The following is a 15,836-nucleotide window of genomic DNA, read 5'->3' on the forward strand; positions in this document are numbered from 1 at the left end:
GCTGTTAGCAGAGGATGAGCCGAGTGTTACTAGCATATAGTATCCGATTCTTTCACATTGGATGTTGAAAGTCAGTGTTACCCCAGCTTTATTGAGATTCTCATTGGTTGTTCTCCATAGCCACCTGCTGCTCAGTCACAAGCACAACACACAAGAGGAAACACAAACAACAATTACTACAGAGGAGACACACACTCAACACACCGGGGTAATAATATAGAATACAAGAGGAGTGCACATAATAAAGCAATAATGTAGTTTACGCCATGTACTCACGTTGAGTATTTGGTGAGTTTTTTACCTCAGTATTTGTAAGACAAAACCAGGAGTGGGTGATAAATACAAAAGTGGTGCCCATGTTTCTATTATTACTTTTGTTGGAGCCAGGCTGGCAGGCAGTAGTGGCCGTGCTTTCAGGGGTTACCAGGCCGCAGCGCTGCCGGCGGTTAAGCCAATGCCTCCCAGTCTAGGTTCCAATTAAAGGGGGGCTCCCGTGTCTTTCACTCGCCATCACATCATTCTTCTGAGACAGGAAGACACACACACAGGGATTTCTTTTAAACAAACTCTCTTCACTATTAACTGTCTTGGCAAACAGGGCACCAGAATTGGTCCCACAGGGGTTCTCCTTAAACTTCACATCCACAGGTACTCAGTATAATTTGGCTGCCGGCCGTTTCCTGTGTACCTGTGTACCTTCGGGCACTCTTAGGCCCCTCATCCCCCTGACAGACGTCACAATAGCACGGGCCAAGTCATTATAGCTCCTAAGCCCTTCCATCCCACCCACGCCAAGAAACTTACAGCGTGCTTCTCTTCGGCTATGCTCCGGCCGGGACCAGACGTATGCTTCTCCGGAGGGTGCAACCGACCTTCAGTCGTCAGGGGGTTCATAGAATATTCGCAGCAGGGGAACGGTCGCCTTCCAGACCGACCAGACTGTACCCACAGCAGGGGAAGAGGTTAAGACAATCCTTCAGCGTAAGGATCCCTTGCTCCGCCGGTGCAGGATTGGCCCTTAGGGCCCAGTAATTTGGACTTCTCCTCGCACCTACACAGGTACGGTATCTTCCTCCACTCTATCTGGGGGACTCTCCTGACAATTTGCTCTTGCAGCTTTCTTTTGTTACTGGTGCTCCGCCCCACTATCCCCTCCCTAACTCACAGGACCAGGGAAGTGGCCGAGCACACCACAGCCACCTTGTGACCATACAATACAATGACACAACACCAACAGTGGTCACAGCCAGTCTGCAGGTCTGGGGTGGGCTGAGCCCTGCACCCCCCTTACACTTTTCCTTTGATTCTTCCACTGGTTTTGGCTTAGAAATACTGAGGTAAAAAACTCACCAAATACTGAACATGTGCATGTGGTCTTTAAGTTAGAGTCACCTCTTACATCCACAGTGTTAAAAATTCCTGCAGGAACTATTACACTTGAATTATTGATTAGAACCCCTGTAACTTAAGGCTACTTTACATGCTACGACATCGCTAGCGATCTCATTAGCGATGTGAAATTCTAGATCGCAAGTGCGATCTTTAGAGATCGCACATAGGTTATTTTACGCATGTGTGATCTCTAAAGATCGCACTTGCGCTCTAGAATTTCACATCGCTAATGAGATCGCTAGCGATGTCGTAGCATGTAAAGTACCCTTTACTGTATGTGTATAGCATGCCTGTGCTGGTCAGCCTACCTGGTAACGTCTGCAGTAATGGTTCCAGTTTGCTGGTAATTGCATTACTAACCAGAGGGCAGATCTAATGAGATAAACACACAACCATGTAAGATGCTGCAGTTACCCAGTTATTATATGATGGCAACAGGTATATAGTACATTATCAAGAGGGTATAGCTCACAGTGTTAAGGACTTCAAAACTGCCAGAGCCAAGAGTCAACTCTCAAATTAAAGAAACCTTTCTTTACATAGACGACTTAGGCCAGTGATGGCTAACCTATGACAAGCGTGTTAGAGGTAACATGCCGGGCCATTTTTGCTGACGTGTGCGGCAGGGGCAGGCGACTGCATTCCGATCTATAAGACAAGCTGTGGCTGCTGGTGATTTCACTAGAAACGTATGTGCGGCTAAACTGTTCCGAAATGACAGGCCCGGGGGGACCACAAATGCAGTTGTAGTTAAATCGGCCACAACTTGTCTTAGAGATCGGAATGCAGCCGCCGGTGATTTGTGTTCTGTACCTTTAATCAGGGTCCTGAGAGAGGCGTGTTTATGTACCACGCAGTACGTAACACACTCTCTCTAACCCAGGGGTCTCAAACATACCGCCCTAGGGCCTCATGCAAGCCTTGAGGCACCTTCTTGCGGCCCACAGTCCCCCTGACGATTGCGGCCTTATTCCGTGGGCCACAGCCATTTGGGCCTTACTTCAGATAATTTTCGCAGCCACGCAGAGGAACTCTCTGCAGAGCTTCAACAAAGGGAACAAGAATGGGCACATTACTACAGGATGGGGATAAGGATAGGGCACATTACTTCAGGATGAGGACAAGATGGGCACATTACTACAAGAAGGAGACATGGATGGGCACATTATTAAGATATGGGGACACGGATGGGCACATTACTACAGAGGACAAGGATGGGCACATTTCTATAGGATGGGGTCAAAATGGGCACGTTACTACAGGAGATAAGATGGGCACATTACTACAGCGTAAAATGATGGGCACATTACTACAGGGGACAAGATGGGAACATTACTATAGAAGACAATGATGGGCACATTACTCCAGGGTATGAGATGGGCACATTACTACAGTAGACAAATTGGGCACATTACTACAGGAGACAAGATGGGCACATTACTACAGGGGACAAGATGGGCACATTAATACCAGGGAAATGGGTAAGCACATTACTACAGGGGACAAAATGGACACATTACTACAGGGGACATGGATGAGCACATTACTACAGGGGACAATGATAGGCACATTACTACAGGGGACAAGGATGGGTACATTACTACAGGGGACAAGGATGGGTATACTAGGAATGCTGGGGGGAGGCGGAGAGGAAATAATGACTGCTCAGGGGAGGGGGAGAGGAGATAATGACAGCTAGGGGGAAGGAGGTTATCGTTATTGTGTGTGTGTATATATATATATATATATATATATATATATATGCACACATAACTTTACAAGCAGTTCAAATTGTACAGAAATTACCTCTTTTATACTTTGCCTAATAACAACTATGTTACTAAAAATGGTTGTCCATGTTTAACTATCTGTTTTTATTAGAAGGGTTCTCCAAAGATAAATGGGTCACATGTTATGCCACTACTGAACCCCCCCTGCCCCCTCGTCGATAAACTGTAATCTGCCAGACCAAAAGATTCAATTCCCCTACAGCGCCATTGCAGGGAAAAAATTAAGGATTACATTGTGACCTTAATGAAGAGACATGTTGGCTCCTCCAGAGAGAGAGACAGAGAGGGATGCTCTTGCAGCTGCTTTGGTCCTCTGTAAATTAACAGATTCATGACTGCCTTCATGGGGTAATTTTTACTTTAACTTTAATGTTGAGATTAAATTATAAGAAATGAATTTTCTACTAACCTGATTCTCAATAGCTTTTCTTAATGCGTTGTCAACATTGTGGCGGAAAACATCAACCAACCAACTACAATAGAACAAAAATTATAAACATGCTATGTATTTGTAAGAGCTGTTAATCTGCATTCCTGTCCTGACCATACATTCTACAATGCTTTTCTAAAGTATTCACCCCCTTGGCATTTTTCGTGTTATGATACCTCACAACTTGGAATCTCACTATTTTTTTGAGGTTTGGATCAGTTCATGTAAAGAACATGCCTACAACTGTGATTTTCTTTTTATTGCGAAAGAAACAACAAATATGACAAAATAACTGAAAACTTCAGTGTGCATAACTACTCACCTCCTTAAAGTCAGTACTTTGTAGAGCCTCCCTTTGTGGCAATTACAGCTGTAAGTCGCTTTGGATAAGTCTCTGAGTTTTTCACATCTTCTACTGGGATTTTTGCTCATTCCTCAGGGCAAAACTGCTCCAGTTCCTTCAAGTTAGTTGGTTTCCTCTGGTTACCAGCAATCTTCAAGTCTGAACACAGATTCTCAATTGGATTAAGGTTTGGGCTTTCACTAGGCCACTCCAATACATTTACACATTTCATCCTAAACCCCTTGAGTGTTGCTATAGCAGTATGCTTTGGGTCATTGTCTTGTTGGAAGGTGAACCTCCATCACAGTCTCAAATCACTGACAGACTGAAACAGGTTTTGCTCAAGAATATCCCTGTAATTCGTACCATCCATCTTCCCCTCAACTCAATTTTTTTCCCTGTCCCTGCTGCCGAAAAACATCCCCACAGGATGATGCTGCCACCACCATGTTTCACTGTGGGGATGGTGTTCTTGGGGTGATGAGCAGTGTTTGTTTGGTGCCAGACATAGCGTTTACGTTGGTGGCTAAAAAGGTCAATTATGGTTTCATCTGACCATAGCACCTTCCTCCATACATTTGAGGAGTCTCTCACAAGTCTTTTGACAAAATCAAAATGAGCCTTCCAATTTTTGGCTGTAAGTAAAGGTTTTTTTCTGGCCTCTTTTCCATATAGGCCACCTCTATGCAATGCGAGGCTTATTGCGGTCATATGGACATATACTCCAGTCTTTGGCAACTCTCCAGCTCCTTCAGGGTTACCTTTGGTCTCTCTGCTGTCTCTCTGATTAATACCCTCCTTGTCTAGGCTGAGAATTTTGGTAGGTGTGTTGTGGTAACATGTTCTTTCCATTTGATGATACTGGATCTGATGGTGCTCTGAGGGATCATCAGAGATTTGGATAGTTTTTTAGTAACCACTTTTACTTCTCAACAACTGTGTCCTTGGCTTGTTAGGGGATCTCCTAGGTCGTCATGGTGATGTTTGGTTAGTGGTGCCTCTTGCTGAATGGTGTTACAGCCTTCAGAAAAGGTGTGTATATACTGACAGAGCACGGGACACTTCGATTGGAGGCAGATGGACTTCCTTTCACTAAGCATGTGACTTATGAAGGTAATTCCTTGCAAAATAATTTTTTCGGGGCTTCATAGGAGAAAAGGTGAATACATATGCACATGGAATTTTTAATTATTTTATCCCATAAATTTAATTTTTGCCTATATTTTTCTCACTTCACTTCCCTAACTTAGACTACTTACACAGCACATATCCGTATTATATACTCGTCTGAATGAGTCCTAAAAGAGTGCACAAGGGGGCAAGGCACCATAAGAAATAATTACCGTATATCAATTACAGGAGATAAATAGAATGCAGAAATCCATGAGGAATCGACAGATGTTCTGCATGAATTACATACAACTCCAATGTATAGATTTGATCACACTACAGATAATATACCTTAATTTCCCAGACACGTGGATCTTGACGTCTGAGATGTGGTTGCTACAGTCGGAGAGACCAATGGTTGGTCGTCCTGAAGTGTCACTTCCAACCTTCAGCCCCACAGATATGCTGAGTCCTTCTACCTTCAAATCAAATCCACCCTTTGTGGATCTAATGATAAATGTATAGAATAATTAAATAACAACTAAAATCTACCATAGATACATTAAGAAAATGTAAAATAGTTTAATAAGATCATAGAACGATGGGTATAAGTGGCTCAAATGCCCAAAAGGCACTTTTTAAGCAATAGGTGGTTAAGAACAGTGACTTGCAGGTGATGTAGTGGGATGCTTAATCAGTCTGACACCAAAAATATCTGTCTTACTTTAAAACTAATGAGCAGAGACCTTCTGGGCACCAGTTCACGCAACACCCATAACATGACACAAACTACAAGACGCAGTATCCCAATGTTATATCTAGATCTGCTCTCTAAACCTCTGGACGCCAAAAAAAGGAATACAATTCAATTGAATATCCATACTGTAGGATAAAATTACCTGGTACTAAACTATACAAGTTATTTGGGCACATGGGGTGGACAAACCATGGAAAAATGTTCAGTGGCAAAACTGGCACCAAAAAAAGCTTGTGCTACCACACGACAAACACTGGGTTGATATCAGCCACCCAAATGACCTTCCTCCTTTAAAAGTGTCCATATTTTGCTCCTATTTTATTCCTTGAGTTTTCTGTTTTTCCTTTCTAAATCCGTCATGTGGTTCCAGAGATATGGACCTTTTTATTTTTTGCTCATTTTCATAGTCTTTACAAAAGGGGGGCTAGGAGGATAATAATACTGAACGGCATAAAGACATGTCCCCGGAAAATCCTGTGAGTCACGCCCCTTTGGTAAATACCGTAACATTAGCTCTAAATAAAAATGCCCATATATCTGGAACCATAATGTGGATTTAACAAAAGAAGACCCAAAAATAATCAAGAAAGCGATGCAAATAAAATAAGAGCACCAACTCGTAACTTTGTACTTGGTGACAGGTGCTATATTTGTTACACTTATTAGTCTAGTGCTGAAAAATCCCTCCAGCATATTTTAGGGGATTACTTTTTTAGAGGATAGTGGGGACAGTTTAAGCAGAATGCCTAATTGATATGTTGTTTCAATTTCTTACATATGCAATGCCTTGACATGCCATTGTCCATTAATCTCGATGAAGGCTCCAGAGATTGACAGCTTTAAGCCAACATTGGCAACAGGGCTGATCTGTGAGCTGGGTAACTGGAAGTTCCGGATAGTCATGCTGTAACAAAAGAACACATAGCGTTACAAGTTTTACAACAGGAACGTCAAATAAGGAAAAAATGGGTTGCGGGATTCGGCTTAGGGTAGAGGGAATACCAATACTGTAGGAGAACTTAGGGTAGTGGAGACGGTAGATCGCAGTATACAGGGAAATGCAAAGGGTGTGGTTACTCCAGCATAGAAGTAAATGTAGGGAAGTAAAGAACATCAGAGCACTGAAATAAGAGTAAAGAAGGTCGGGACTGAACATAAAGGGTAAGATCTTCTTAATAGATAGGGAAAGGATAACAATGTACAAAAACAAAACAGAATGGAGAATACATGACCAAATAGAGCAATAAAATAAATCATAGCATGAGTGCAGCGTCTCAATAACATACCTATGCCAACTTGTGGTAGAGATAGAGGGTATGTATGGAAGAGCACAAGGGGTATGCACGCTGATACAGGGTGAAGAGGAGGGAACTACCGGCTCTGGTGAACACTGGTCAAGAAATGCGTCATAGCTGGGTAGCACTTCATTATGGGGTATGCTGTAAAAAGGCTTGTAGTGACCATAGAGAGAGCCAGACCGGAAACCTGGGATTTGTAGCATCAGCGATGCATGTGCTGTCTACAGGCGGGCCAGCTCTAGTAGAAATATGATATTATATATAATTACACTACGGGCCAGATTTGGCCCATGAGCCTGAGTCTAATATATGTGTTTTAGAGCAATAGAATTGGGATACTTCATGGACATATACTACTGTAGCATACACAAGAAACAATTTTAACCTCTTATTGAGTTTTCTACAAGTTTTGTGGGGAAACACAGGTGCATTTTCTGGCAAAGTCAGAAAAATGAGGGTTATTTTTTATGTATCTTAAATTTGCTTCAATACATTTTCTTTCTTCCCGGAATCTTTGTTTAACTTGGGGAGTATGAAAAATCACGTTGAAATGTAAGCCCACATAGAAGTATTGCACTATGATGGTGTATGGAAGCAGACAGGCTACATGGAGGTGGGGTATAAGATATTAGGTTTTCTTTTTCTTCTCAAGGACACTTGTTCATATTTGAACTGAAGTCGATTTACCTGTTAAAACTGTATTTGACTTTTCCCAAGTGGGTATGTGTGGAGCCTGAGAAATCTGGAATATGAATCTTAGCAAGTTCCTGTTGCAGGACACGCATTCCCTCCTGTCGTGCTGTGGAAAGACATGATTTGCAGTGTAAATTAGCATCTAAACAGGTATATTGTTGCTTTATAATAGAGAAATCTGGTAATAAGACTAATGGGTCTGCCTAACTAATTATACAAAAATAGAGAGGCACCAGGCATTGTCCACAGAAGCTTCTGCCCACAGAGCCAGGTAGGGAGAAGTCTGCGGGAACCCCATCCGGTGACAGGTCTCACTGGTACCAGATCCGGTTTAAATGATGTTTTCTCTGAAATGTAGCAAGAGTAGACCGTAGAAATGAGCATTTGGGGGACCTCTTTGTTATTCTTGCTGTCGGTCAGTATTAATCAGCTTACAGGTTCCCTTTAAAATCTATAATAAAATAAAAAAAAATCTACACATATAGTGATTGATACATCAAAGTGTTTACAGCAGAAAACTGTTGTAAAACACGTTGAATAGGTTCAAAAGTTTTTGTCAATGTGGAGTTGCTCAAAAATATTTTGTACCGTTTGGCACTTTCATGCCAGATTGAAGCAGCTCCGCCAAAATAGGTGGAGATGGGCTGGAGTTGAGGTAGATTGGGGCCTAGCTACGGCCAACCGGGAAATTCAGCAAAAGTGGTGGGATTGCTTACTCGAGAAATGTTACTCCAGTCAATGGGTGGAGTAACATTTGTGATGAGACACATGAAGGTGCACGCTACTGAGAAGATGTGCCGAACGTATTATATGACATGCGCTTCTTAATGAATTTGGCGCATCTTATTCCTGAACGCCTCTCATTAAGCCTGACTTACAAAATGCCAGTGTTGATTAATCAGGTAAAAATGTTTGTTTTTGGAAGGATTTTTCTTGAGTATTTTTTCACACTATGTATAGTATTTTATTCCATAGACTTAGGAGTTCAAAAATGGCAGAAAAAAAAAATAATTACAAAATATTACAGAATCTATCACCAGAAGGTTTTTAGACACATAAAACACATAGAGGGGAGTTCATAATTTCCTTTATGCAAGATTTATATTGTCAAAAGGTTGCAAAACATGGAATAAGCTGCATTTTATGCAAAAATGTTGACTTTTCAGGTTCCTGTATTCGTCCCACTCGTCGGGATAAAAATCCGATATTTTTTACACGCTCATGTGAAGCTACCACAAAGTATATTAGAAAGCTGATTAGATAATGACATTAAATAGATAAGAATTTAGGATTACAATAAAGTTTAGTTCTGGACCATCCCTTTAAGAATGCATTTCTAGGAAAAAATAAAAAACTTTACTTAATGAGCAATTTAATTATTTGAATCAGTGCCTAGAAGACTAAAAAATTCCCAGTCCAACAAATGTTTATGTTTAAATCTTTATGGAGGATACTTCATATCTGACCTGCTGATAACCCTTTGGTCAGCTATAAACTTCTGTCCAGCCACAGTTTGCATTGTGAAACACCTCTAGGGGGAAGTTCACATTTTGCAATAATGAATTTTTTTTTGCTTATTGCAACAGATTCAATGGCGGGATGTGAGAGAGGGACACTGGACGGGATTTTTTCCATCAAATTACTCAACCAGAGAAATATATCGCAATCGTAATAACAAAAATAATATAATGTGCAGATATTGCATACACTGCACTTCCAGTAAATGAAGACAAATGTTGACTTTTGCAAAAGTTTTTAATTGCTCTAAATAAAATGTAAACAAAAAAGCAGCTATGCAAATGTTCACAAAAGAAAAATACAGTGGATAGAGAAACTACATAAATACTGGTTTCTTGTCATGTTAAAAATCATGCCAAGAACAATAGAACTTTTACTACCATTATTGTCTTCCATAATATGTATAATTCAATAAACAAAACAAAACAATGCGTGGAAGAAAAATAAAGAACTCAAATAATGTGGTTGCATAAATATACACACCCTTAAACTAAAACTTTGTTGAAGTACCGTTTGAATGCATAACAGCATTCAGTCTTTTTGGGTAGGCATCAATCCACGTGACATATCTAAATTTGGCAATAGCACTCCATAGCTGTCAGATTGCGAGGGCATCTCTTGTGTATAGCGCTGTTATGCCATCAGCATACATTCTGTGTTTCAGGGGCGCCAACGCTCTTACTGCACTGGTTCTCTGTTCCTCCCAGCTGCAATTCCGTCCTCTGGCTCTTGGGGCCCGCACAACAGGGCTTTTGGAAGCGCGCTGCTCACCTTTTTCTTAAAGGGCCATTGTAACCTAACCCGGAAGGGCACAGTGTATTTAAGGCATCTTACCCCATTAGGAGGTGCCTGTAAAATGAGTCTTAGTTAGATTGCTCTAGCTAGCTGCCAGGTGCCTCTTTGCTGTTTATCCGCTTAATGTATATTCACCAATATCTGTGTCTCTGTCTACACCCAGTTCTGCTGCTGTGTCTGTGTGACCCTTCAGTAGCCGCCTGTCCTTTCCAGCATCCATTTACCCTATGGGGCCTACCAGAACCAGTCTGTACCTACCAGCACTTGCCTGCATATTCCACACCAGCACCTGAGCCTATTCCATCTCCCCTTCATCCGGCACCAGCTGCTGATGTACCGAGATCCCCTGACGCTGCTCCTGGCTACCTACCACCTACCTTCTAGCACCAGTCTATCCCTACCACCTATGGCTTTAGTGAAGGCTCGGTAGCCGTTCAGGTACGCTCCTCCAGGTCAGAGATCGGCATCTTGGTCCAGGGTCCACTACTCCACCGCCTGTCTCACCATGCGTCACAAGCACCCATTTCAGGTCATCCCACAGATTTTCAATTGAATACAGGCCTAGGCTCTGGCTTAGCCATTCAAAACTAAAATCGTCTTCTGGCGAAGCCTTTCTTTTCTTCATTTGTAAGTATCGTGGATCATTGCCTTGTTGAAAGGTGGTGTGATTTTTTTTTATGACAAAAAACTGTCAATTTAACAGAGATGTATAGACTTTTTACATGCACTGTATCTAACCATTTTATGTATTCAAATTCATAGTTTCAGGTTTTAATTTTCAAACATTCTCTGATTCTTTATGTAACATAATCCCAGGAGTAGGGTCAATGTTCCCTTTGAAAAGTCTCCTCAATGCGTTGCCCATGTGGTTTGCATTTGGAAACCAGAGGCCTGAAGAGAGGTCTACGCTTTTCTGTAAGGTGTCCTGCTTTTGTCTTTGAAGCAATGGTAACCGGAGATTTATTTGGAGACAATGTGGACAACATAATGCAGAAGCCTTCATAAGGAAACTTCACACCCTGACTGCTGTTCCCGGGATTATGGTGTGAGGTGGCATAATGTTTGGTGACCCCCTATGGTCTTCAATCCAGCTATACTAAAAGTTCAGGGTTACATTGATTTGGCCAAGGATCCAGTGATACAGACATGTCTCCAAAGTGTCTTAAGAATGTTTTTATAACATGACTACCGTATGTCAGCCTACATATTGCTCAGGCTGCTGTGAGCAGTCTGCAAGCCTAAACATGCTACCATGGCTTGCACTATCTCTGGGCGTGTCTCTTATCGAGCACATGTGGGATGTCATTAATCAGTAATTGCACAGGGCGCTGTCAGCAGCAGATCTTGATGATTTCTGCATCTAAGTGCATTCAGCGTGGCGGAACATTCCTCGGACAACCATTAACAACCTTATCGATAGCAAGAAAGGTTGAACTAGATGGGTAAGGTTGAACTACACGGATCTAGATCTTTTTTCAACCTGTGTAACTATGTAACTATGTAAGTCAAGGCTTCTAATTGTGTGTATTTCTGCATGTGACACTCATACTCGATAGTGAATAAAATGAGATTTTGAAAAATTTGCTTCAATATTGTCTGATATTTGCAACTGTCCATAATTCCCTCCACAATGACTAAAGCCTTACATTCAGCTACTGAAAAACAGCCCCAAAGCATAATACTGCATCCACCATGACTGTCTTCACAATCTTCCATGGTATACCTAATGCCTTGGAAAAAAAATTATACCCTTCTCTTGGCTTATATCTTTCAACAATGAGATCCCTTTGCTGTGTTGTAAGCTGTTTACGGACCATGAATTTTGATGTAAAATGCAATTAGGAAAATGTCAGGAGAATCCGACTGGACAGCTAAATTTTATATGGGGTTAATCAGAATCAATGTAAATTATGGCGGCTGTGTACTCACTAATATTTCAAATTAGCTTAAATGTGGTTGGCTAATTCTGAACACAACCACATCCCCAATTATATAAGGGTGTTTTGTTTCCAAATAGATTTTTACAGATTATTGAGGACATTAAAGGTGGAAAAAAATTTGAAATTATTCTTTTTAGTATGATAAAAGATTGTTGTAAGCCTGCACTACAACAAATCAGCAAGCTTTTCAGCTGTGGGCACTTTCACAGCCATCACAGCCATGCCAATTACTGGCATGGCTGTGACTGGCTGACCACCACATCATCCGGCCTGTAGTTCTTGCATATGGAAGTTGCCAGCACACTACTATGAACAATAAAGAAAAAAATGACGTGGGCTCCCGCCTATTATTGTTAACCAGTGTAGGTAAGCAGCAGCCACGGGCTGCAACAGTCAGCTCTCAGCTTTACCGTGGCTCATTATAAAAAATAGAGGGGATCCCAAGCCTTTTTTAAAAAAAAAAAAAAATTAAATAATACTATATAATTATATATAATAATATTTTTTTAAAAAATTTAATAAATATATAATAATTGGCTTCAAGATTACACTGATGCAGTGGCAATCAAGGTACTTCTTTCGGGGTTGATGGCAGCTATGATTTGACAGCTGGCATTAAGCCCAGGGGTTAGTAATATTAGGCATCCAACAGACACCCCCATTAGTAGTAGAGTTAAAAAAACAACAACACAGACACAGGGAAAAAAGATTATTTGAATAAACACTCCACCACACTCCCTTGTTCACCAATTTATTGAATAAAAAGAAATCCTCAAAGTTCCAATATAATCCAAAGAAGTAATGTCCCACAATGCCCATCATACCTACTGAGCATCATTCTGAGAATATTCTCAAAATGAGGCTGCATAGGACACTGCCAGTATGCAGCAGCCCGGAATATTTCTCACAAGCAGTGATGTCACTAAGTTACTGACGTCAACGTTAGTCAGAAATGCAGAGCAAATACTGATGCAGCATTTCTGACTGTCTCTGCTCTGCTACATTTGACAGTCTTACACAGATGTAGCAGGACTGAGACAGTCAGGAAGAGGAGAGCAGAGACGGCTAGGGAGAAGAGACCAGAGATGGTCAGGGTGAGGAAAAGAGAGCGGAGGTGGTGAGGAAGAGGTGTGCTGAGAGGGTCAAAGAGAGGAGAGCATAGATGGTCGAGGAGACGAGTAATGGTCAGGGAGAGGAGCAGAGAAGATCACGGAAAGTAGAGGAGAAATGGTCAGGGAGAGGAGAGCAGAGACGGTTGAGGAGAGAAGAGCAGAAATGAGGAGGGAGAGGAGAGCAGAGATGGTCAGGGTGTTGTGAGGAGAGTTGAGATGGTCAGGAAGCGGAGAGGAGAGCTGAGACGTCAGAGAGAGAATCGCTGAGATGGTCAGGGAGAGAAAAAGAGAACTGAGTTGGTCAGGGAGAGAAAAGGAGACCTGAGACAGCCAGGGAAAGGACAACTGAGTCTGTCAGGGAGAGGAGAGAGATATAAACTACGTTACTGATGGTCAGCCAGGAATTTTTCACAAGCGGTGACTAATTGACTGACGTGATTGTTCGTGAGAAATTCCAGGCTGCCACTGGTTGGCAGTGACCTATGGAACCTTATTCTGAGAATTTTCTCAAAATTAAGTTTCATAGGAATCGATGGATGTCGTGGCACATTACTCCATTGGATTAGGTTGGAACTTCAAGGATTACTTTTTAATTAATACATTTTTTAACAAGGGCGTGTGGGGGAGCGTTTATTTCAATAGTGTTTTTACTGTGTCTATTTTTTTTTAACTCTATGCTTGCTTAGTTAGAAATGGATATGTATGATAGACACCTATCCATTACTAACCCCTGGGATTTATGCTAGCTGTCAATTAACAGAACTGAACCAGGAAGAGTTGAGCAAAGAACCAGAATTGGCCCATCCAAAGGATGCACCACTTCTGGGGTGGCAGTGGGCTGGTACTTTCAGGCTGGGAAGGTCCAAGTAACCTTGAACTTTCCCAGCCTAATAATACCAGCCCCCAGCTGTCTGCTTTACCTTGTCTAGTTAACAAAAATAAAGCAGAGCCCACTCTGTTTTTTTAAATTATTTATTTAAATCATTTAAAAAAAAAATGCCATGGGATCCCCTTTATTTTTGATAACCAGCCAATGTAAAGCTGACAGTTGAGGGCTGCAGCCCACAGCTGTCTGCTTTACCAGCAGTGGCAATTAAAAAAAGGCAGGAGCTCACATCCTTTTTTTTATTATTCCCTATACACGTTTTGCACGTTTCCTTTTGCAGCCCCCAGACCTTACTAAGACCATTTTACAGCCATTTTAAAGCACAAAAATCTGTGTCTCCATTGACTTTTATGGGGTTCAGGTCTGGGGTCAAGTGCGGTTCCTGAACCAAACTGTTTTTTAACCCCTTCACGACCTTGGACATGTATGCCTGCTAGCCGAGGTTGGAATCGCTTGCAACCGCGGCCATTAACCCCTTAAATCTTGCTGCCAAAGTCTGGCAGCAAGATCTAAATGCGCGCGGCCATGTTTTTTACTTACCGCCGCCCCCACCGGAAGTCACGTGTATTATCACGTGACTATCGGTGGTTGCCATCGTAGCACAGGGTCATGTGATGAGGCCTGCACCTACGAAGTTTCACTTTCGTTTTGCCTCGGCCGAGAGCAGAGGGAAAAACAAAGTGAGCGAATCTGCTGTTTACAGCTGTATTGCTGTGATCAGCAGATAGATAATAGCGATCGGATTGCTGATCGCTATAGCCCCCTAGGGGGACTAGTAAAATAAAAAAAAAGTAAAAAAAAAGTTTAAAAAAAAAAAAAAAAAAAACCTAAAAGTTCAAATCACCCCCCTTTCCCCCCATTGAAAATTAAAGGGTTAAAAAATAAATAAATATACACATATTTGGTATCGCCGCGTTCAGAAATGCCCGATCTATCAAAATATAAAATCAATTAATCTGATTGGTGAACGGCGTAGTGGCAAAAAAATTCCAAACGCCAAAATTACGTTTTTTGGTCGCCGCAAGTTTTACGCAAAATGCAATAACAGGCAATCAAATCAGCATCTGCGCAAAAATGGTACCATTATAAATGTCAGCTCAAGACGCAAAAAATAAGCCATCACTGAGCCATAGATCCCAAAAAATAAGAATGCTACGTGTTTCGGAAAATGGCGCAAAACGTGCGCCACTTTTATTGGACAAACTTGTGAATTTTTTTTAACCCCTTAGATACATGTAAACCTATACATGTTTGGTGTCTACAAACTCGCACCGACCTGAGGCATCACATAGATACATCAGTTTTATCATATAGTGAACACGGTGAATAAAACATCCCAAAAACTATTGTGCCATCACACTTTTTTTGCAGTTTTTCCACACTTGGAATTTTTTTCTGTTTTCCAGTACAATATATGGTAAAACCTATGGTTTCATTTAAAAGTACAACTCGTCCCGCAAAGAACAAGCCCTCATATGGCAAGATTGACGGAATAATAAAAAAGTTACGGCTCTCAGAAGAAAAGGAGCAAAAAACAAAAACGCAAAAACGGAAAGTGCCCGGGGGCTGAAGGGGTTAAAGTCCGTCCGAAACTGGCAAATGTGAACATCCACTGGTAAGCTCATCACTACTTATAATGACTTGTAACAGACGCAAAACTTTATACCTTATCACAATTTATCTCCTTATGATCGCCGAGCTGATGCTATAAATTTTGTACTATGTGGGTTTAACATGCAAACCTATGAAAAAGTGACATGCATATAGTTCAA

At 41.6% G+C, this 15,836-nt stretch overlaps 1 protein-coding gene across 1 annotated transcript in view; it reads right to left on the minus strand.

Moving 5' to 3' along the window:
* The window catches only part of LOC142311410 (bactericidal permeability-increasing protein-like), a 66,423-nt gene that overhangs the window by 49,800 nt on the left and 787 nt on the right, over positions 1 to 15,836 (minus strand). Inside the window, exons 2-6 of the mRNA XM_075349803.1 lie at positions 7,808 to 7,919; positions 6,598 to 6,726; positions 5,417 to 5,572; positions 3,592 to 3,655; positions 1,701 to 1,764 (exon numbers count right to left, since the gene is read on the minus strand). Of these exons, the coding sequence (XP_075205918.1) occupies positions 1,701 to 1,764; positions 3,592 to 3,655; positions 5,417 to 5,572; positions 6,598 to 6,726; positions 7,808 to 7,919 (525 nt within the window). The remainder of the gene's footprint in view (positions 1 to 1,700; positions 1,765 to 3,591; positions 3,656 to 5,416; positions 5,573 to 6,597; positions 6,727 to 7,807; positions 7,920 to 15,836) is intronic.

This window comes from Anomaloglossus baeobatrachus, chromosome 5 (genome assembly GCF_048569485.1).
Source record: "Anomaloglossus baeobatrachus isolate aAnoBae1 chromosome 5, aAnoBae1.hap1, whole genome shotgun sequence".
In the NCBI taxonomy this organism is placed as follows: Eukaryota; Metazoa; Chordata; class Amphibia; order Anura; family Aromobatidae; genus Anomaloglossus; species Anomaloglossus baeobatrachus.